Source organism: Hyperolius riggenbachi, chromosome 4 (genome assembly GCF_040937935.1).
Source record: "Hyperolius riggenbachi isolate aHypRig1 chromosome 4, aHypRig1.pri, whole genome shotgun sequence".
In the NCBI taxonomy this organism is placed as follows: Eukaryota; Metazoa; Chordata; class Amphibia; order Anura; family Hyperoliidae; genus Hyperolius; species Hyperolius riggenbachi.
The window spans coordinates 480,884,592-480,908,584 of NC_090649.1; the positions used below are offsets into that span (position 1 = coordinate 480,884,592).

A 23,993-nucleotide genomic window follows, 5' to 3' on the forward strand; every position below is an offset into this window, starting at 1 on the left:
ACTATAGGATATAAGTAAGTAGGAAGTTCTATGCCATCTTGTCTCCTGAGTTCCTGCACAGCACAGGAAGGTTGTGACTGGGGCTGACATTTGAGGACACGGTAACACAAGCCTGTCCTATCTCTGCACACTGGCAGGAGCTCCTGAGCTGCGATGACCATCTGTGAGCCATAATCACATCGCTGTATCCAGCACAGCCCTGACACAGTGGCCCCACCGTGACACTGTCACCTATTCGCACTGGTCTGATACTGTCTGACATACCACTGCTGTGCTGTGAAAGCCAGCTATATTTGTCATTCAAACCCGACATGACAGACCCCATCCCAAAAATAAACACATGCTTAGCTGAGCTTCAGGAATGGATGACTGAAAACTTGGCTTAGGGCCTTTTTCCACTAGCCTGCGATTTGCTTCTGATCGCAAATCGCAAGGTACATTAAACTAATGGAAACTGCAGCAGCAATTTCCATTAGTGCGATCCGATTGCGATGCGATTTTGGTCAAAGCGCAATCGTCGTCCTGCCGCGTATTGTATGCGATTGAGCTGTACTATAATGAGTATAGTATCAGTGTTTGTAGAATGACAGAGATTCCGGGCACCGGCAGTAGCAGCAAAGAAACACCTTTATTTCATCCTCAGATCAGAGATTAAAATAGTCAGATGTGAAGCCTGACAGCCTGTTTCGCAGAGTAACAAGCTCTGCTTCTTCAGAGGCAAAAAGATTACAACAAATACATCCATTCAACACTTAAATACAGTGATGACAGCCTTACCGCTCCAGACGCCACTCCCCCCAACCGAGCAGAGTACGAACGCCAAAGCTCCGACGGCGGCGGCGGCTCGGAGCTTTGGCGTTCGTACTCTGCTCGGTTGGGGGGAGTGGCGTCTGGAGCGGTAAGGCTGTCATCACTGTATTTAAGTGTTGAATGGATGTATTTGTTGTAATCTTTTTGCCTCTGAAGAAGCAGAGCTTGTTACTCTGCGAAACAGGCTGTCAGGCTTCACATCTGACTATTTTAATCTCTGATCTGAGGATGAAATAAAGGTGTTTCTTTGCTGCTACTGCCGGTGCCCGGAATCTCTGTCATTCTACAAACACTGATGCAATTGAATTACCTCTGGAGGCACGGTATCAGTATACACCATACCCTCAGCTTAATCAGCTAGCGATCTAGTGCCAGTCCCACCAATCCTCTTCAATTTATGAGTATAGTAGCTCAATCGCAATCACAATCGCATGGTGGAAATTGAAACGCGATTGCGATCGCAATCGCGATCGCATTTCATAGTGGAAAAGGGCTCTTAGGGCTGGTTCACCCAGACGTTTTGGGTGACGGGCAAAAGCGACGTTTTTAGGGATCGAGCGATGTCCTATTCTAGTGAATGGGAGCATTTAGTACGAGCTTTTGCAGGATTTCATGAAAACCTATTAGTAGATCCCCTTGTCTCAAAAGCAACATGCAGCTTCTAGAAGTCATTTAGTGTTGCTATCGTTGCATTTCAATGTCAGCAAAAGCCACTGAAGGCCAACAAAAGCCTGTATTTCCGCTTCCTGCAGACTGACTGACAGACAAATCCCAGCCCTTTCCTGCAAAGGCCAACAACAACCCAGAAAACGCAATGCTCTCAAACGCTATGCACTGAAAGACATTAAAAGCCTTCAAAAGACATTAAAAGCTTAGCTGTTAAATGCTAGCTTTCTTGAAAACAAAAACTAAATGATGACAAAACTGAGGTTCTTGTCATCGAAGGTCAGCGCTTAGCAGCAAAGCAGCTCCAGACACAGTCACCACTGAGGATAGGGAACTCACACCTTCCTAGCTCCAGCACTGTGAGCAGCCGGGGTTTACTGATTGATGGGGAACTAAACTTCAGGAATCAAATTTCAGTTGTTGAGAAACATTCCATCTTTCACCTAAGGAATATTGCAAAAATTAAGCACCTCATTCCTTCAGAGGATCTTCCAACCCTAATTCACGCCTTCATCACATCACGGCTGGACTACTGTAATGCCCTCTATGCGGACCTTCCAAATAAGGACCTACCCCGCCTGCAGCTAGTACAGAATGCTGCCGCAAGACTGTTAACAAGCCAACCCCGCCATTGCTACATAACACTAACCCTTTGCTCACTACACTGGCTACCCATAAAATGGAGAATCCTTTTCAAAGTTGGCATGTTAACATTCAAATACCTACACGACATAAGCCCTGGACAGCTAAAGGATTTGTTGCAACTGTGTTAAACCTCCTACAACCTCAGATCGAAAGCATCCAATAACTTGACCACCTCAGAGTCCAACTAAAAACCTTTTTATAGCCAGAGCTTTCTGTCATGCTGCCCCTACCCTGCGGAATGCCTTGCCAAACTTAATCAAGACAGTTCCAAACCTAGTTACGTTTAAATCAAAACTCTAAAACCACCTGTTTAGTCTGGCATTTATGATCACATAACTTTTTCTGCTGTACACATCACTATGTACTGATCTGAGACAACCTTATGCTATTGGATCCTACAGTAATAAAAAACACTTTACAAACGTTTCGCTGTTGTTGTTTCGTTGTTGTCCACCTCTGCTCCTCGCCTCAACTTTGTCACACAGTGCCGACTTGAGGTGCTCAGAGTCATTTTTAATCTGAATTTTATGATCAAATTGTTCCTCACCTCAGCATTGGCTGAATAGTGTACTGGTTAAGGGCTCTGACACAGAGGACCAGGGTTCAAATCTTGGCTATTCTTCTTCAGTATGCCAGCACTTATTCAGTAAGGAGACCTTGGGCAAGCGGTTACTGCCTACTGAGCGCCCTCTAGTGGCTGCAGCTCTGGCACTTTGAGTCTGCCAGGAGAAAAGTGCGATATAAATGTTGTTATTCTTGTCTTGTCTACAGATCTGATTTTTGCAAGGTGTATTTTTATAGAATTTCTGTTAATGATTGCAATGGTTCTCTATGAAGCAGGAGACTCTGCACTTACCATCTTTTGAACATGGAAGAAATCTTTATTGCAAGTATTTAAGGCTTTGCTAAAAGTCTTCTTCTCAGTGTTGGTCCAGATGTCTGATCCTGCAAAAGATGTGTAAAACAGAAAAACCAAATGTAATAAAGGCCATCGGAACACCACCTAGTGGAGATTACAGGCACTTCCATTTCTGATTAATTTTGAACATTATTATTATTTATTGTTTTATTTTAAAGTGTAACTGTCGGGCATAAAATCAAAAATCGATTCTTTATTTTTATCTGGTAAACAAGTAATAAGGATGCTAATCAGGCAATCCAAAGGTTAAAATCACTCTTACTTTTCTTGTTTATAAATGATCATTCCCCAGCTTACCTGACTCTTATTTGGTACGTTGCCGCACAAAGGAAGTTGCAGGGCATCCTGGGTTGTCCTTTTTTGCTTCTGTACATTAACCTGCTGGGCGGTCTGGACGAGCTCAGCTCGTCCAGTACCGCCGGAGCCTGCCGCTCAGGCCCTGCTGGGCCGATTTGGCTCAAATAAAAAGCAGCACACGCAGCCGGCACTTTGCCAGCTGCGTGTGCTGCCTGATCGCCGCCGCTCTGCGGCGATCCGCCGCGAGAAGCGGCGAAAGAGGGTCCCCCCAGCCGCCTGAGCCCAGCGTAGCCGGAACAAAAAGTTCCGGCCAGCGCTAAGGGCTGGATCGGAGGCGGCTGACGTCAGGATGTGGGCTGACGTCGATGACGTCACTCCGCTCGTCGCTATGGCGACGATGTAAGCAAAACAAGGAAGGCTGCTCATTGCGGCCTTCCTTGTTTATTCTGGGCGCCGGAGGCGATCGGAAGAACGCCTCCGGAGCGCCCTCTCGTGGGCTTTCATGCAGCCAACTTTCAGTTGGCTGCATGAAATAGTTTTTTTTTTATTAAAAAAAAACCCTCCCGCAGCCTCCCTGGCGATCTTAATAGAACGCCAGGCAGGTTAGTTAAGTCTGAGGGGAAATAAAGAAGCAAAAAAAGGACAACCCAGCATGCCCTGCAACTTCCTTTTTGCGGCAACGTACCAAATAAGAGTCAGGTAAACTGGGGAATGACCATTTATCAGCAAGAAAAGTAATAAGAGATTTTAACTTTTTGATTGCCTGGTTAACATCCTTATTACTTGTTTACCAGATAAAAATAAAGAATTGATTTTTGATTTTATGCTCGACAGTTACACTTTAATCACCAACATAATACGCAGTGCTGGACAATAAATAGGGATACAATGTTTACAAGCGGTGTCAGACAGAGAAGTAGCACAATGTCATCCAACATACAACATAGCACAAGGTCATACATGCAAACAGGGTATCGGATTAACCTATTTTGGTTCCTGGACGTAGAAACTACGTCCAGGAACCATGCGCGCTCCCGCGGCCGATTGCGGGCATGCACGCGCGCTCCCGGCCCGCAGTTCGTTAGCCAGGCAATCAGTGAATCGGGCTATGGTGCCTGATCACTGATTCCTCTCCCCCTCTGAAAAAGCGACAGCTTCTCTCGGAAGCTTCGCCTTTTCTGGAAGTTACCTCCCCCATGCGTCGCTTTAAGCGTGTGTTACGCTTAGAGTGACGTCATGTAAACAAACTCAAAAAGTAATACTACAACCAAAAGTAAAAAAAAATTAAAATCAACACACATTTACATTTTAAACTTATTGTTTACATCCCACCCTCCCAAAACTACCCAAATAAAATGTTTAATATAAAAAAAAAACATTACAATAAAAAAACAAACAAACATGTAAATATTTACCTAAGGGTCTAAACTTTTTAAATATCAATGTAAAGATGATATATTTCTATATTTTTTTTTATTTTAAACTTGTAAATAGTGATAGATGCAAAACGGAAAAAATGCACCTTTATTTCCAAATAAAATATTGTCGCCATACATTGTGATAGGGACATAATTTTAACGGTGTAATAACCGGGACATATGGGCAAATACAATACGTGAGTTTTAATTATGGAGGCATGTATTATTTTAAAACTATAATGGCTGAAAACTGAGAAATAATGAATTTTTCCTTTTTTTTCTTATTCTTCCTGTTAAAATGCATTTACAGTAAAGTGGCTCTTAGCAAAATGTACCCCCCAAAGAAAGCCTAATTGGTGGCGGAAAAAACAAGATATAGATCAGTTCATTGTGATAAGTAGTGATAAAGTTATAGGCTAATGAATGGGAGGTGAACATTTCTCAAGTGAAAACGACGGAACGCGAATGGGTTAATGATCATGCGATTCTACAATTCAAATCCAAGTTAGTCCATGGGAAGGCTGTCATTGATGGGGTCATAAAATCCTGAAGAACACACTTGGGTGGGGGGTTTGGGGGGGAGAGGGGCTCACAATCTACACGGTGCCCAAAGTGACTGTAAATTACTGCGTCAGGTGACAGCTTTGGGAACGATCGCTGGCCAGACTCAGTAGCCAGTTTGGAAGAATAAGCACTGACCACTCTACTCACTGCCTCTCCAATACTACTGGCTGCTTCCACTATTTCAGGCCGCAAGTAGCTCAGCCCCAGCAGTTGTCTCAGAGGATGTCAGTCTATAGGAGCGCATGCACCTCCTGCTGATGAGACTGGACTTTTGTGTACATTTCTTCCCACAACCCAAAACACAAGATAATTGGTTTCCCCCAGAATTGGTCTTGGACTATGACAAAAACATAAGATTATGACTGTGGTAGGGATTAGACTGTGAACTCCTCAGAGGACCGTCAGTGACACGACTATGTACTCTGTAATGTGCTGCAGAAGATGTCAGTGCTATTATATCAATACATAATAATAATATGGTAGGACATTAGACGATGACTATGGTGGGATTAGACTCTGAGCTCCTCTGAGGACAGTCAGGGACATGACTATGTACTCTGTAATGTGCTGCAGAAGATGTCAGTGCTATATCAATACATAATAATAATATGGTAGGACATTAGACTATGACTATGGTAGGATTAGAGTGTGAGCTCCTCTGAGGACAATCAGTGACATGACTATGTACTCTGTAATGTTCTGCAGAAGATGTCAGTGCTATATAACTACATAATAATAATATGGTAGGACATTAGACTATGACTATGGTATGATTACAGTGTGAGCTTCTCTGAGGACAGTCAGTGACATGACTATGTACTCTGTAAAGCGCTGCAGAAGATGTCAGAACTATATAAATACATAATAATAATATGGTAGGACATTAGTATATGACTATGGTAGAGATTAGAGTGGGAGCTCCTTTGAGGACAGTTAGTGACATGACTATGTACTCTGTAATGTGCTGCAGAAGATGTCAGTGCTATATAATTACATAATAATAATATGGTTGGACATTAGACTATGACTATGGTAGAGATTAGATTGTGAGCTCCTCTGAGGACAGTCAGTGACATGACTATGTACTCTGTAATGTGCTGCAGGAGATGTCAGTGCTATATCAATACATAATAATAATATGGTAGGACATTACATTATGACTATGGTAGGATTAGAGTGTGAGCTCCTCTGAGGACAATCAGTGACATGACTATGTACTCTGTAATGTGCTGCAGAAGATGTCAGTGCTATATCAATACATAATAATAATATGGTAGGACATTAGACGATGACTATGGTAGGATTACAGTGTGAGCTTCTCTGAGGACAGTCAGTGACATGACTATGTACTCTGTAAAGCGCTGCAGAAGATGTCAGAACTATATAAATACATAATAATAATATGGTAGGACATTAGTATATGACTATGGTAGAGATTAGAGTGGGAGCTCCTTTGAGGACAGTCAGTGACATGACTATGTACTCTGTAATGTGCTGCAGAAGATGTCAGTGCTATATAATTACATAATAATAATATGGTAGGACATTAGACTATGACTATGGTAGAGATTAGATTGTGAGCTCCTCTGAGGACAGTAAGTGACATGCCTATGTACTCTGTAAAGTGCTTCAGAAAATGTCAGTGCTATATAAATACATAATAATAATATGGGAGGACATTAGACTATGACTGTGGCAGGTTTAGATTGTAAGTTCCTCTGGGGACAGTCAGTGACATGGCTATGTACCCTGCAAAGTGCTGCAGAAGATGTCAGAGCTATATACATATATAATAATAATACGGTAGGACATTAGACTATGACTGTGGCATAGTCTAATGTCCTCCCATATTATTATTATGTATTTATATAGCACTGACATTTTGTAACTGACATATGACTGTAAAGTGCTGCAGAAGATGTCAGTGCTATACAAAAGTATTCGGCCCCCTTGAAGTTTTTCACATTTTGTCATATTACTGCCACACACATGAATACATTTTATTGGAATTCCACATGAAAGACCAACACAAAGTGGTGTACACATGAGAAGTGGAACGGAAATCATACATGATTCCAAACATTTTTTACAAATAAATAACTGCAAAGTGGTGTGTGCATAATTATTCAGCCCCCTTTGATCTGAGTTCTGTCAGTTGCCTATAGACATTGCCTGATGAGTGCTAATGACTAAATAGAGTGCACCTGTGTGTAATCTAATGTCAGTACAAATACAGCTGCTCTGTGAAGGCCTCAGAGGTTGTCTAAGAGAATATTGGGAGCAACAACACCATGAAGTCCAAAGAACACACCAGACAGGTCAGGGATTAAGTTATTGAGAAATTTAAAGCAGGCTTAGGCTACAAAAAGATTTCCAAAGCCTTGAACATCCCACGGAGCACTATTCAAGCGATCATTCAGAAATGGAAGGAGTATGGCACAACTGTACACCTAGCAAGACAAGGCCATCCACCTAAACTCATAGGCCGAACAAGGAGAGCGCTGATCAGAAATGCAGTCAAGAGGCTCATGGTGACTCTGAACGAGCTGCAGAGATCTACAGCTCAGGTGGGAGACTCTGTCCATAGGACAACTATTAGTCATGCACTGTACAAAGTTGGCTCTTATGGAAGAGTGGCAAGAAGAAAGGCATTGTTAACAGAAAGCATAAGAAGTCCCGTTTGCAGTTTGCCACAAGCCATGTGAGGAACACAGCAACCATGTGGAAGAAGGTGCTCTGGTCAGATGAGACCAAAATGGAACTTTTTGGCCAAAATGCTATGTGTGGCAGAAAACTAAAACTGTACATTACTCTGAACACACCAACCCCACTGTCAAATATGGTGGTGGTAGCATCATGCTCGGGGGGTGCATCTCTTCAGCAGTGACAGGAAAGCTGGTCAGAGTTGATGGGAAGATGGATGGAGCCAAATACAGGGCAAACTTGGAAGAAAACCTCTTGGAGACTGCAAAAGACTTGAGACTGGGGCGGAGGTTCACCTTCCAGCAGGACAATGACCCTAAACATAAAGCCAGGGCATCAATGGAATGGTTTAAAACAAAACATATCTATGTGTTAGAATGGCCCAGTCAAAGTCCAGATCTAAATCCAATCGAGAACCTGTGGCAAGATCTGAAAACTGCTGTTCACTAATGCTGTAAATCTAATCTGACTGAGCTGGAGCTGTTTTGCAAAGAAGAATGGGCAAGGATTTTAGTCTCTTGATGTGCAAAGCTGGTAGAGACATACCCTAAAAGACTGGCAGCTGTAGTTGCAGCAAAAGGTGGTTCTACAAAGTATTGACTCAGGGGGCTGAATGATTACGCACACCCCACTTTGCAGTTATTGATTTGGAAAAAATGTTTGGAATGATGTATGATTTTCGATCCACTTCTCACGTGTACACCACTTTGTATTAGTCTTTCATGTGGAATTCCAATAAAATTGATGCATGTTTGTGGCAGTAATGTCACAAAATGTGGAAAACTTCAAGGGGGCTGAATACTTTTGCAACCCACTGTATAAATGCAATAATTTTTTTTCTTATATAAAGTATTGTATATAATATTAACACAAGGCTACCCACTGTTACTGAAAACACTGAACCACGCTCTTCAGATGTTTTCTACCCATTAACTTGGCACCAACAACCTGTACAGCTTTATAATACACAGGAACATTCCCATCAGCCTCTGCTTCCTAGAAGCTGACAGTCTACCGTAGCTGCATTTCCTCATCTGGATGTTCTTTTGCCAAATGTAAAAGCGCTAACCTGTATCTTCATCTAGATAGTGTTGCGTTACTTCCAATGAGCAACGGAATCTACATTTACCTCTATCAGGAGAGGTGAAGGTGTTTCCTTTCGTCTAAACAGATTCAAACCCTCCATCAACAGATCTTGCTAAACGCTGACTGTACAATATACCCGATAATAGCGATACTGCATTAAGCTATAGAGGACCTACATCCACAGGAAGTCCCCTAGCAAAGGAATCCAAAAGCTTTCTACTGAATAAACCGTGCACATTTTTAAAGTTCAATTGTATAAAAAATTGAAGAAGACAAATTCTCAAGCTGATCAAGTTGATGAACGTAAATTACAAGTACCGGTATTTCCTTTGGAACTGAACTTTTAAAGAGTACCTGAGCTCTTGCACAGGACATAAGGAAACAGAGAGAAATGCACCCTGTAAGTATTTAGAGTATTTAGAGAGTTTAGCCTTTCTAATTCCCCCTCATCTTAGCTGTGTCAGCTGGCCACGGGCCAGCAATTTGTAAACACAGGATGTTAACACTGTGTCTGCTCCTGTGAAAGCAGCAAGTAGACACACTGCAGATTTATTGCAGGATTTGTATTAGCTGTAACAAAGAAATATTTTTCTTTAAAAGGTTTTTATGCTGTTGCTTACCTTTTAAGAGCAGAGAGGAAGTTCTGAGTTCAGGTCCAGTTTAAATCTGAAAAACCCATTGTGGAGTTCTGCACCTATCCATACTGGCTTAAAGGATATCAGAGGTGATACAAATGGAATAAAGAGAGACCTTACATAGTGTCCTGATGGTCTACAAACCATGACTGCAGCGTTTGTTCCCTCCCGCGATCCTCCGCTTGACTGTAATCCGGTAAGAGGTCACAACTTCAGGAAGTTGCCAACCTTTGACCCAGATCTAGTTTGGCCCAGGCATTCACAGTTTGTTCAGTGACGCCGCTCTGGCTACGCTATCCTAGCATCTTTGCAGCCTATACTGCACCGGATTATGAGCAAATGGAGGATCGTGGGAGGGAACAAACACCACAGTCATGGTCTGGAGAACTTCAGGATACTATGTAAGGCCTTTCTTTATTTAATTTATTGCACTTCCGATATCCTTTAAATGACTTCTGAAATGGACAAGTGATATAAACTATACAGTTGTTGGGGTAACTAAAAACACCCTGCAAGGAAAAACCACATGAGACTAAATGGTGCAGTATGTCTCAATAATTGAGGGAAATAAGAAGTGGTAGCTGAATAATACTCACAAGGGTGGGTTTCAGCAGGGGAACCGACCACATTAGGCAGGTGGAGATGTATAATCCCGACTCTACTCGGGTTTCCAGACTGAGCTGGAGATGGTCGCACTCTTGTAACAAAAACACAGCCTGACTGACCAAGGTGTTGAGGACCACCAAAGATTAAAAAGGGATGTTACCCCTCCTGAAGGAGGGTGAAGGCACAAGATAATGGGAAAGAGGCGCCCAGATGTGATAAAATAAGTTAACACCAAATAAAATAGAAAAAGGCTCAGGTGGCTTACCTCAATAAAGACAACTTCATGAGATTAGATGAATTTTTATTGACATGCACTGGCAACACGTTTCGGGGGTACGTTCCCATTTCCTCAGGCCAAATAAAAGTGCCAAAAGATGCTATTAGCTGCAAGTTAGGCGGTTCTTGTGGTATAGACATTTACTTATCTGGGGCTTATTCCAGCCCCTAGAAGTCTGTCTGGTCTCTTTGTGCAGCTCTGCTGTTTTTCACGCTCCCACTCTCAGCCACTGCAAACGCACGAGTGCCTCCGCTCCCGCTCTCAGCCACTGCGCAACGCACTAGTGCCTCCGCTCCCGCTCTCAGCCACTGCGCAACGCACGAGTGCCTCCTCTCCCGCTCTCAGCCACTGCGCAACGCACGAGTGCCTCCGCTCCCGCTCTCAGCCACTGCGCAACGCACGAGTGCCTCCGCTCCAGCTCTCAGCCACTGCGCAACGCACGAGTGCCTCCGCTCCCGCTCTCAGCCACTGCGCAACGCATGAGTGCCTCCGCTCCCGCTCTCAGCCACTGCGCAACGCACGAGTGCCTCCGCTCCCGCTCTCAGCCACTGCGCAACGCACGAGTGCCTCCGCTCCCGCTCTCAGCCACTGCGCAACGCACGAGTGCCTCCGCTCCCGCTCTCAGCCACTGCGCAACGCACTAGTGCCTCCGCTCCCGCTCTCAGCCACTGCGCAACGCACGAGTGCCTCCGCTCCCACTCTCAGCCACTGCGCAACGCACGAGTGCCTCCGCTCCCGCTCTCAGCCACTGCGCAACGCACGAGTGCCTCCGCTCCCGCTCTCAACCACTGCGCAACGCATGAGTGCCTCCGCTCCCACTCTCAGCCACTGCGCAACACACGAGTGCCTCCGCTCCCACTCTCAGCCACTGCGCAACGCACGAGTGCCTCCGCTCCCACTCTCAACCACTGCGCAACGCATGAGTGCCTCCTCTCCCACTCTCAGCCACTGCGCAACACACGAGTGCCTCCGCTCCCACTCTCAGCCACTGCAAACGCACGAGTGCCTCCGCTCCCGCTCTCAGCCACTGCACAACGCACGAGTGCCTCCTCTCCCGCTCTCAGCCACTGCGCAACGCACGAGTGCCTCCGCTCCCGCTCTCAGCCACTGCGCAACGCACGAGTGCCTCCGCTCCCACTCTCAACCACTGCGCAACGCATGAGTGCCTCCGCTCCCACTCTCAGCCACTGCGCAACACACGAGTGCCTCCGCTCCCACTCTCAGCCACTGCGCAACGCATGAGTGCCTCCGCTCCCACTCTCAGCCACTGCGCAACGCATGAGTGCCTCCGCTCCCACTCTCAGCCACTGCGCAACGCACGAGTGCCTCCTCTCCCGCTCTCAGCCACTGCGCAACGCACGAGTGCCTCCGCTCCCGCTCTCAGCCACTGCACAACGCACGAGTGCCTCCGCTCCCGCTCTCAGCCACTGCGCAACGCACTAGTGCCTCCGCTCCCGCTCTCAGCCACTGCGCAACGCACGAGTGCCTCCGCTCCCACTCTCAGCCACTGCGCAACGCACGAGTGCCTCCGCTCCCGCTCTCAGCCACTGCGCAACGCACGAGTGCCTCCGCTCCCACTCTCAACCACTGCGCAACGCATGAGTGCCTCCGCTCCCACTCTCAGCCACTGCGCAACACACGAGTGCCTCCGCTCCCACTCTCAGCCACTGCGCAACGCACGAGTGCCTCCGCTCCCACTCTCAACCACTGCACAACGCATGAGTGCCTCCTCTCCCACTCTCAGCCACTGCGCAACACACGAGTGTCTCCGCTCCCACTCTCAGCCACTGCGCAACGCACGAGTGCCTCCGCTCCCACTCTCAGCCACTGCGCAACGCACTAGTGCCTCCGCTCCCACTCTCAGCCACCGCGCAGCGCACGAGTGCCTCCGCTCCCGCTCTCAGCCACTGCGCAACGCACTAGTGCCTCCGCTCCCGCTCTCAGCCACTGCGCAACGCACTAGTGCCTCCGCTCCCACTCTCAGCCACTGCGCAACGCACAAATGCCTCTGCTCCTGCGCAGAATGCTACAGGTGGCTGGAGGGCGGCCCACTACGGAGCTGAGAGTGGAATCTCGGGGCTGGAAGAAGCCCCAGGTTAGTAAATCTCTATACCACTGTAACAGATTACATACGTTAGCTCATGGTGAACCAGAACTCCTAGCAATGTGTAAGGGGCTACAATGAACCAAAAAGCCCTCTTAACCACTTAATGATATGCTGACTTATAAAAACGTCCTGCTAGAGCCTCTTAAAGAGAATCTGTACTCTAACATTCTTACAACAAAAAGCATACCATTCTATTCATTATGTTTTCCTGGGCCCCTCTGTGCTGTTCCTGCCACTCCCTGCTGCAATCCTGGCTTGTAATTGCCAGTTTTAGGCAGTGTTTACAAACAAACTAACCAGCTTCTGATAGGCTCGCATACGCAGAGTGTGTGAGTCATACAGAGCCTGCAGGGGGCCTGGAGAGGGTGCGTATAGCTTCTAGCCAATCACAAGCAGCCCTGCACATTCCAGTCTGAGTGCCTCAGCCTGACAGAGGAGATAAAATTATATCATATAACAGAGATAACACAGCCACTGTGCAACTAGGAAAGGCTGCAGTAAGCCAGACCACATTAGAACAGGCATAGGAACTTATAGGATAGAAGAAATAAGGATGAAAATTTTGTTACAGAGTCTCTTTAATGGCTCCAGGACATTTTTCTAAGTCAGACAGTGCTGCTGTGCGCGCTCCCGCACGTGCACGTGTATTCCCGTGCACATGAAAATTGTGAAAAAAAACCCCAAAGAAAAAATACACCTTCATTTTCAAATACTATATTATCACCATACTTTGTACTAGGGACATAATTAAAATCTTGTTATAACCAGGACAAATAGGCAGATACAATGTGGGGGTTTTATGTACAGTAGCAGGGTTTATATTAAAACTATAGGGGATGAAATTGGAGAAATAGTGTATCTTTTCATTTTTTCCTTGTATTTCCCTTTAAAATGCATAGAAAAAAAAGTAATTACTGAAAACAAATATCAACCCCAAAAAGCTCAATTGTTGGTGAAAAAAACAAGATATAGATCATTTCATTGTGATTAGTAGTGATTAAGCTATTGGCAAATGAAAGGGATGAGCACTGAAAGGTGAAAATCGCTCTTGTCCGTTAGGATAAAAAACGCCTTGGGTTGAAGTGGTTAATAAAATGCTAAGGAAAACAAAAGTTTGCTTTCTTATAATAGAAATTATTTGCAATAATTCAGGTTGGAGTGAGCTCTGAGATGTGTCCTAGTGCATCACTGCTGAAATACGCTCACAGGGACAACATTGGTTGATTGGCATATTTTAGCAGTAATGCATTGGGAGAAATCTCAGAGCTCACTCCAACCTGAATTATTGCAAATACTTTCTGCTATAAGAAAGCAAACTTATGTTCTCTATACCACTTGTTCAGCCAAGAGCTTTCATGCCTCTAACTCTCCATTGTGAAACTGAAGTCTTACAACTGCTCAACAACTACGTACAGTGAGCTACAAAACTTGCCTCCTCATGTAGATCCAGGGCTGTGGAGTCAAAGTCGGAGCAATTTTGGGTCCCTGAAGCCGGAGTTGGTGGTTTCATAAATGGAGTCGAAGTCAGATGATTTTTGTACTGACTCCACAGCCCTGGTTTCTATTGTAATTTAGTCAGGGCTGTGAAGTCGGTACAAAAATCTTCCGACTCCAACTCCGACTCCTCAGTTTACGAAACTGCCAACTCCAGGTACTCAAAATGCCTCCGACTCCTCGACTCCGACTCCTTAGTCTAATACTTACCAGGGCTGTGCATTTTGTCCAAAATCATCCGACTCCGACTCCTTAGTTTATGAAATCACGACTCCGACTCCAACTCCGACTCCAGGTACCCAAAATTGCTCCGACTCCTAGACTCCGACTCCACAGCCCTGAATTTAGTGACGTAATCTATATCCATACACTTGCTCCATTTTCCCAGCAGATTTTACCATCATGATCAGACCTGCCAGAGATCGACGCCGCAACATGGCCGCCCAATCCATATTTTTTTATAAATTTTTGGACAAAACTGATCAAAAACGAATGAATGTGCTGAATGGAGAGATCTCGGTCGAAAGAGGGTGGTTGGATGCGCGGTGGTAGATTTCGGCACAACTGGTGGAACCCCAACCCTTCATACGGACAACTGTTTCAGCGCTGTACAGAATATATTGTCTTGTCACTAAACTGTCTCTCAGAGAGGCTCACAATCTAACCCCTACCATAGTCATACATCTATGTATGTATCGTAGTCTAGGGCCAATTTAGAGGGGAGCCAACTACCTTTTCTGTAGGCTTTTGGGAGGAAACCAGGGTGCCTGGAGGAAACCCACACAGACACGGGAACAACTCTGTGCAGATTGAGCAATGACTGGGATTCGATCCTGGGACCCAGCGCTGCAAGCCGAGAGTGCCAACCACTACGCCACCGTGCTGCCCAGACCAGTACAAAGTATGATATGGTTTTATGGGTAGAACTTGTACTTGGATAAAGTATACTTGTAGCCCTGTTAACTATAAATTATGCTCTTGGATTACATGTATGTGTATGCCAGATTGAAAGTTCATGTCTGTTTGGAAACCAATTATCCGACGAGTTTGTCTTTGGGACGTGACCAGATTGCCTGGGGAGACTCACACAGACAGAGGAGAGCAAACAGCCATGTCCTGCCAAGATCTGAACTGGGGACTGTCTTTATGCTCTTTAATCCAGGTATAAAGTTTTACTGACCACCTTCATGTTATTACTGTATATTTATGATATTTTGTCAGCATTGGTCCCCAAGTGCATGATATTGAGAAAATCGGCTCATTGGGGTCGATACATTAAATAACAACTGTAGTGAGAAGAATATGGAGGCTGCCATATGATATTGCTTTTAAATAATACCAGTTGCCTGGCAGGCTTGCTGATCTATTTGGCTGCAGTAGTGTCTGAATCACACCAGAAACAAGCATGCAGTTTATCTTGTCAGATCTCTGATAATAATGTCAGAAACACCTCATCTGCTGCATGCTTGTTCAGGGTCTATGGCAAAAAGTATTAGAGGTGGAGGATCAGCAGGACAGCCAGGCAACTGGTATTGCTTTAAAGGAAATAAATATGGCAGCCTCCATATCCCTCTTGCTACAGAAAAGAGAGAACAGGGAGTGACTGACACTCGTTGCACACTGACTATAGGCAGTTGGAAGCTGAGCAGACTGTGCTCTCTACCTATGAGAACTCACGTTTGATAACCAAGAAGGAAAGGAGGTCTGGCACCAGTCTCAATGCTTCAGTAGTAATTTATTCCAACAGGTACAGTAAGGTCGTATGAGGGTACAAAAGAGCGGCCTGACAGCCGTTTCGCAGGTCACCCTGCTTCGTCAGAGGCCTCTGACGAAGCAGGGGGACCTGCGAAACGGCTGTCAGGCCGCTCTTTTCTACCCTCATACGACGTTACTGTACCTGTTGGAATAAATTACTACTGAAGCATTGAGACTGGTGCTAGACCTACTTTCCTTCTTGGTTATCCCTCTTGCTACAGTTGTTCTTTAAAAGTAGCGCTCCCGCCAGTGCAAGGTAATTTGAAGGAGCACAAATTAAAATGAGTGTGTGCACGCTATGCGCGGTCTTCTCTGCGTAGCATGTGCTCTTAACTTACTAACTTCACTAGCTTGGCCACTGCTATGTTAATTAAAGTAGTAGCGGCTGTGTTAGTGAACTTTCGCAGTCGCGCTACATGCTATTAAGCGGCAATTAGGTTTAGCTCACGTATGTCAAAAGCGCATGCTCCGCTTGCTGGGAGGTACTTAATTTGGGAGGAGGAAGCCTCTGGATCCTAAAGCTGGGTACTCACTGCCCAATGGGTCCTGCGACGTCTCCTTGACGACGGTCGTCAGCGATGCCTTTTTCTGTCAGCGGGTGCGCACGACGTCACACCACAATTCACATCTCGGGATCGAACGAGACTTTAGGTGATCGCGGTACTTTGCGCAGGAGTCGTTGAGTATCTTAGCGATCTGATCTGCTGTGATGACTGTAATCGCGGCGCTAAGCGGCGTAACGTGGTCTTGCACCTGTACCCGCATCACGATAAAGCGGAAACGACTGCCCCGGCGCCAAAAAAAAAAAAAAAAAAAACTCATCGGTCGGCAGGAAAATCGAGACATGGGCACTTCTCTCATCCTGCTCAGCTATCTGGAACCAGCGCTGGCAGCCCCGGATGTAGAGCGGCAATAATATTTGCCATTTCCGCTGCGCACATGCCCAGTAGCGTCTCTCTGCTCGGGCTTCAGCGGAATAGCCGAGCCTGATCGGGTTGTGTAGCCCGACAAGTGGCCGACAAGGAGATCCTCGGGGGTCCCAGCGCTGGAGGAAGGATCCAGAGGCTTTCCCCTCCCGAGCTAGGTATCCCCTGGGGCTATTTTTTTTTTTTTTGTTACAGATTCTCTTTAAAACTTTACGATCCCCCCTCATACATTTAGGACGGCTGGGTTATATCACATGTTACTAACGTTACTCAGCCATATAATCCCTCTTGCAGGCAGCTGTTTCGGGCTCTGTTAGCCTTCACCACAGCAAAGCATGAACCGGATACAGCACTATGTACAGCACTCTTGTGACTCACAGCACCCCCCTCTGGAGATACGGTGCTGCTCCTATATGGCTTCCTCATTGGCTTAGCAGTAAAGCAGTAGATGTGACTTCTGGATACCTGCCACCTTATTCCTGGCCTCCACCGCCTGCCTTGTATTAGAACTCCATGGAGGGGCTGCCTTGACCCATTAGCACAGAGGGTCAGGAACCTTTTTGGCTGAGCGAGCCATACACGCCACATAGTTTAAAATAAGCTTCAAACTGGGACAGTGCGCATGCTCAGCAGAAGTCTCACGTCCCTGTTGCCATGGTGATATGTATATAGTTGATCTGCCAGGCAGCGGAAGCGTCAGACACATCTTCAGCTTCTCTCGGGTTTCAGCAACATCAGCAATTTTCCTGGGAGCCAGACAGGAGAAATGCCGACTAACAGCTTGTACAATTAGCTAGCTGACTTGGGGGTTGATTCACTTTGTAGGAAGAGATTCCTGCACTTTGGCCCAATAGGCTGCCTATTGGGCCAAATAAAGTGCAGAGATCTCGTCCTACAAAGTCACTGGACCTGACAGGGTCCAGAGTTGGACAATTGGAGTGGCCTTTAGTTTTGGGGTAGCCTCAGTAAGTTAGTAGTGCATGCTACAGCAGTAGCGTGCCTACTTTGAAAATGTTACTTGCGCTGCCACACTAAGCTGTGCTGCTTCAGCTACACTGCTCAAGCAGCACAGCTTAGTGTGGCAGCGCAAGTAATATTTTCAAAGTAGGCACGCTACTGCTGTAGCATGTACTACTAACTTACTGAGGCTACCCCAAAACTAAAGGCCACTCCAATTGTCCAACTCTGGACCCTATCAGGTCCAGTGACTAAGCTGTGCTGCTTGAGCAGTGTAGCTGAGAGTGAATCAACCCCTACTGATTTGTCTGTGAGCCAGATGTAGCCATCAAAAGGCCCACACCTGGCTTCTGAGCCATATGTTCCCTACCCCTGCTTTAGCAGCTTTGATGAAAATGTTTTGTTTGAAAGCTGCTTGTGCAGTGTGTCGGCATATCTGGTTTGGCTGCCTAGTGCGGCAGGGAGCAGTTATAGTTACCGGTCCCGGGCAGCTTCTTCTCTTCCTTCACCGACAACTCTGAACCTCCCACAGGTCTTCTGGGTCCCGATCACATCCAATCAGGATATGACATGTGATTGGAATCCAGGAGACAGTGCCACCCGGTGGGGGAAGGGGTTGGTGGAAGAGACTCTTCAATCACCCCTTTTCCACCAGTGGGCGGCACTGTAACACTGACAAAGTCTCCTGGATCACGTGATGTGATCGGAACCAAGAAGACATGTCGGGAGTACATCGCTGCCGCAGTGGAGGAAGAAGAAGCGATCCAGCCGTCTGGACAGGTATGTATGACAGCTCCCTGTCGCCCTCTCTGCATACCCTGCCAGGCTGGGGAAGGCACATTTCAGCCCTGCAGCCAACAAAAATGTTACTTTGTTTGTCTGCTAAAGAGTTGGTAGCTGTATAACGTTCTAATTGCAACATGTAGACAACAGGCTCAGGTTTATAAATACTACAACCCAGCGATGACTATTGGGGTTTCTTCAGCTTCCGTGTACGTACGTCACTTGTGTGGCTTCCAGAAAGAACATCGAGTTGTGGGTTTGTAAACTCGCTCAAACCAGACAGAGCATTTCTCGCTGACCACAGCACTAGAGAGCGACAGAGACGTTTCCATAGCGCTGCTTTCACACAGCACCACAAGTAACCTCAGAGAGAAGACTATTTCCACTGACTGATCTGTCTCAACCCACAATAAAGCAGCTGAGTACGACAGCCTCAGAAGGACGGCCGGGCTTTTGTAAAACGTCAGTGTGAAGAGAAACTATTTCAATCCGGAGAGTCGTGGCAGCAAAATGACCTCGATTTCAAGTGTATGGGCACACCAACCAATCTTAAAGAGACACTGAAGCGAAAAAAAAATGATGATATTATGATTTGTATGTGTAGTACAGCTAAGAAAAAAAACATTAAGATCAGATACATCAGTCTAATTGTTTCCAGTACAGGAAGAGTTGAGAAACTCCAGTTGTTATCTCTATGCAAAAAAAGCTATTAAGCTCTCCAACTAACTTAGTCGTGGAGAGGGCTGTTATCTGACTTTTATTATCTCAACTGTAATTGAACTGTTACTTTTCCTCTGCTAGAGGAGAGGTCATTACTTCACAGACTGCTCTGAAAGAATCATTTTGAATGCTGAGTATTGTGTAATCTGCACATATAGAATGATGCAATGTTAGAAAAAACACTATATACCTGAAAATAAAAGTATGAGAATATTTTCTTTGCTGCTAATCTTCTAGTAATTATTCATAGTACACAACCAATTCATTATATCATGTGTTTTTTTTCGCTTCAGTGTCTCTTTAAATGCTTACTGTGCTTACAGTGGAATTGCCTTCAGAAGCCTCTAGTGGATGAGAGCTGTATGGCAACTGTGGCATAGTAATACGGAATTGGTGGGTGTTTGTCACAAGCGACTTAGACTTAGCCCCTTTTAGACTAAATTTTGGCACCCTATGTGATTGAGTTTGACACTACTGCTGTAGAACTTAGGTTCTCAACGCATGGTACATGGGACGGCAGGAGGTACTTTAACCACTTAAGGAACCGTAGGCTTTGCGGAGAACTGTAAATGAATATATATGTGTCAAGGGTACTTGAAATGTGTTACCCACAGTAGGGGGTACTTGGCCAATGCAGTCTGGACTACTGCAACATACTACTGTGTGGACTACCTTCTAACAAACTGGCCCCGCTCCAGTCGGTACTGAACTCAGCTGCTCGTCTCATTTATCTCTCTTTTCGATCTTCCTCTGCTGCTCCTCTCTGCCAAGCTCTTCACTGGCTGCCAATTACCCAGAGGATCCAGCTCAAACTCCTAACCCTAACCTACAAAGCTATCCACAATCTCTCTCCCCGGTACATATCCTCACTAATCTCCAGATACAAACCCAATCGCAATCTCAGATTTGCACATGATATTCTGTTGTCCTCCTCTAGAATTACCTCCTCACACTCACGTTTACAAGATTTTGCACGCGCTTCACCCCTCCTCTGGAATGCCCTCCCACAACACATCCGTCACTCGCCAACCTTTGTTACCTTTAAAGAGAACCCAGGTGAGATTTACTTATGTTAGTGGGGCACAGAGGCTGGTTGTGCACACTAACACCAGCCTCTGTTGCCCCATGGTGTGCCTCCAGGACCCCCCTGCGCGCCGCTAGCGCGCCGGGTAGCGCAGATGCGGAGGAGCGGCGCTGACCGACACTGCATAGGTAAACATTGTGCTGGCGACACGTTGCGTGTCGCCAGCACTGCAGGGGCTATGGCGGCGCACAGGGGGGTCCTGGAGGCACACCATGGGGCAACAGAGGCTGGTGTTAGTGTGCACAACCAGCCTCTGTGCCCCACTAGCATAAGTAAATCCCACCTCGGGTTCTCTTTAAACGCTCTCTAAAAACTCATTTGTTCCGACAAGCATATGCGCTTGCTTAGGCCACTTCCCTTTGTCCTAAGGCCAAATTGCACTTCTACTAGATATCCTAAAACACAAAGCCTCTATATATTTGTTGCATACTACCCCTCCTCTTGTCCCCACCCCCATTCTCTTTAGATTGTAAGCTCGCAAGGGCAGGGCTCTCTCCCCCTTTTGTGTCTTGGAAATCATTATACATTTTATTCATCATGTTACTTTTATCACTGTCATTACCAATTCTGTATTTTGTATCATTTTTGTATTTTGTCACTAATTCTGTATCTTGTATATTAGTGTACACCATTGTCTGTATTATATACCCAATGTTGGTTTCTTACTTTGTACAGCGCCATGGAACATGTTGGCGCTTTATAAATCAATAATAATAATAATAAAGGGGTACACACTATAATAATGTTGAGAAACACCAGGAGAACGTTTACCCGCATAGTGGTAGTCTGCCAGCGGGTGGCTCTTCAGTCTTTGCATGTTCTTCAGTAGCAGCATCTCCAGAGCACTCTGTAATGACACAAAGTCAACATTAGAGATTCCAGATGTCAAGTATTTTTATCAGTCCACAGTGAAACCTCTGATGACCATACAGAGTGATGAGCGATCATACAGGTATGACATGGTAGCTCATCTGTGCCTAACGTCAAAACATTGGGAGGAACTGTGCAAACATATACAAATAAGAAGTACATTTTTTCCAGAGTAAAATGAGCCATAAATTACTTTTCTCCTATGTTGCCGTCACTTACAGTAGGTAGTAGAAATCTGACAGAAGCGACAGTTTTTGGACTAGTCCATCTCTTCATAGGGGATTCTAAGCAAGGCTTTTATTCTTTATCAAGATATTCCCCAAAAAGGATTTAAATAATGATGCTGGCCAGCTTCCCTGCTCGCTACACAGTTTTGTGGCAGATGGATAGAGCAACTGCCATTCACTAAGTGCTTTTGAAGATAAATAAATCCCTGAGAATCTCATATGAAGAGATGGACCAGTCCAAAACCTGTCGCTTCTGTCAGATTTCTACGACCTACTGTAAGTGACAGCAACATGGGAGAAAAGTAATTTATCGCCATAGTGCCCCTTTAAGTCATCTTTAATCAATTACAAGGATATATAAACAGCAGAAAATGTATCCAGAAACCAATAATGAAGATGAGCTTATTTCAATATTTCCAGAAAAAATACAAAAGCGCAAAAACGCACAACAATTTCTTCCATAATAAATATCCATCCAATAGCAGTGATGATGGGCTCATTCAAATATAGTGAATTGTAATTTTTTTTAAGGCGACAATGTCGACTTGTTTCGGGTTACTAGGACGTTTCTTCTTTAATAAAGCTCATGTGTGCCTCCATGGACTGGCAGAGCCAAACATATAGTTACATACAGTAGTTATTTGGGTTGAAAAAAGACATACGTCCACCGAGTTCAACCAGAGAACAAAGTACATCACCAACCTGCTCCCTCACATATCCCTGTTGATCCAGAGGAAGGCGAAAAACCCTTACAAGGCATGGTCCAATTAGCCCCAAAAGGGAAAAATTTCCTTCCAGACTCCAGATGGCAATCAGATAGAATCCCTGGATCAACATCACTGGGCATTACCTTGTAATTGTAGCCATGGATGTCTTTCAATGCAAGGAAAGCATCTAAGCCCCCTTTAAATGCAGGTATAGAATTTTCCATAACGACTTCCTGTGGCAATGCATTCCACATCTTAATCACTCTTACTGTAAAGAACCATTTCCTAAATTAATGGCTAAAACGTTTTTCCTCCATGCGCAGATCATGTCCTCTAGCCCTTTGTGAAAGCCTAGGGACAAAAAGCTCATCCGCCTAGTTATTATATTGCCCTCTGATGTATTTATACATGTTAATTAGATCCCCTCTACGGCGTCTTTTCTTTAAACTAAATAAACCCAGTTTATCCAGAACTGAATTCCATATTCCAGATGTGGCCTTACTAGAGACTTAAACGGGCAATATTATGCTAGCATCTCAAGTTTTTATTTCCCTTTTAATGCATCCCAAAATTGTATTAGCTTTAGCTGCAGCGGCTTGCCATTGAATATAATTATTTGACTTGTCGATGAATACTCCTAAGTCCTTCTCCAAGTTTGATGTCCCCATCTGTATCCTATTAATTTTGTATGGTGCTAGACCATTGGTACGACCAAAAAGCATGACTACATTTTTCAACATTGAATTTCATCACCTGCATGCCAAACTATTTCTCAGATCCTTGCTGAACCCAGACAATAAAATCTACACAGGATGCTACACGGGGTGTTTAAACCCTTCACATTCAGACCTTGTTTCCCCCTTATGGACCAGAGCAGTTTTAGCTGTGTCCCTATTAAATCACCAATAACTTTATGCCTACTTATCACATTTTTCAAACTAGACTTTCATTGGGTGGCATTTTTCCCCAAGAACAATTTTTGTTTTCCATACATTTTAGTTGGAAAAAATAAGAAGAAGGAAAAAAAGAAAACAGACATAATTTTTAGAATTTTACTGATTTCAGTTAAAATACCCCCACCAAACTTCCTGTCACGATTTATGGTGATGATATTTCATTCTGAAATAAAGGTGGGGTTTTCCTACAGTGTGTACATTTCACACAAAATAAATGTATTTTAAATGGTAACAAAAGGGGGAGAAAATTAATCTAATTGGCTGAGGAAACATAATTCACTAATTTCACCAATCAGTGATGCAGCTGATGGTGTCGGGAGCGTACACAGGATCGCACCTGATCGTGCTCAGCTGTGCTTCAGCTGCAAGGTGTATATTTACATCCTTCTGGCTTGCCTGTAGTCACAGAGGATGTAGATATACTGTAGCTGAGACCGTCTCACCCAGTTACTACAAGTATAGCCAGCCACATAACGCATTACTGCTAGAGTAAGATGATGACTAGAGATAATCCACCCAGCAGCCAGATCCACAGAGATGAGGAAGCAAGCTTTACTGCAGTTCGAAGCACATTTGGCTCATGAATCAGGGATTTTCTGCACCATCTATACAGAGTTTACATTCACCTATCAACCTGATTGCTATTAGAATTTGCCTTATTTAATTTTGGGTTTAGCTGGGTGTTAATTCCAAAAACTGTAGACGCAGATCACAGTAACGGAGACAGCAGAAACAGGTTTGTACTTGGCATGTACAGGGCGTAGTGTTGGTGTTCAAATTC

The 23,993-nt window shown here is 45.1% G+C and overlaps 1 protein-coding gene across 5 annotated transcripts in view; it reads right to left on the minus strand.

Moving 5' to 3' along the window:
* TRERF1 (transcriptional regulating factor 1) overlaps positions 1-23,993 on the minus strand; it is a 211,510-nt gene that overhangs the window by 14,313 nt on the left and 173,204 nt on the right. For all 5 annotated transcript variants that reach the window (XM_068232983.1, XM_068232984.1, XM_068232980.1 and 2 more), the window contains 2 exons: positions 21,224-21,299; positions 2,978-3,066 (listed from right to left, as the gene is read on the minus strand). In XM_068232983.1, coding sequence (XP_068089084.1) covers positions 2,978-3,066; positions 21,224-21,299 — 165 coding nt within the window. The remainder of the gene's footprint in view (positions 1-2,977; positions 3,067-21,223; positions 21,300-23,993) is intronic.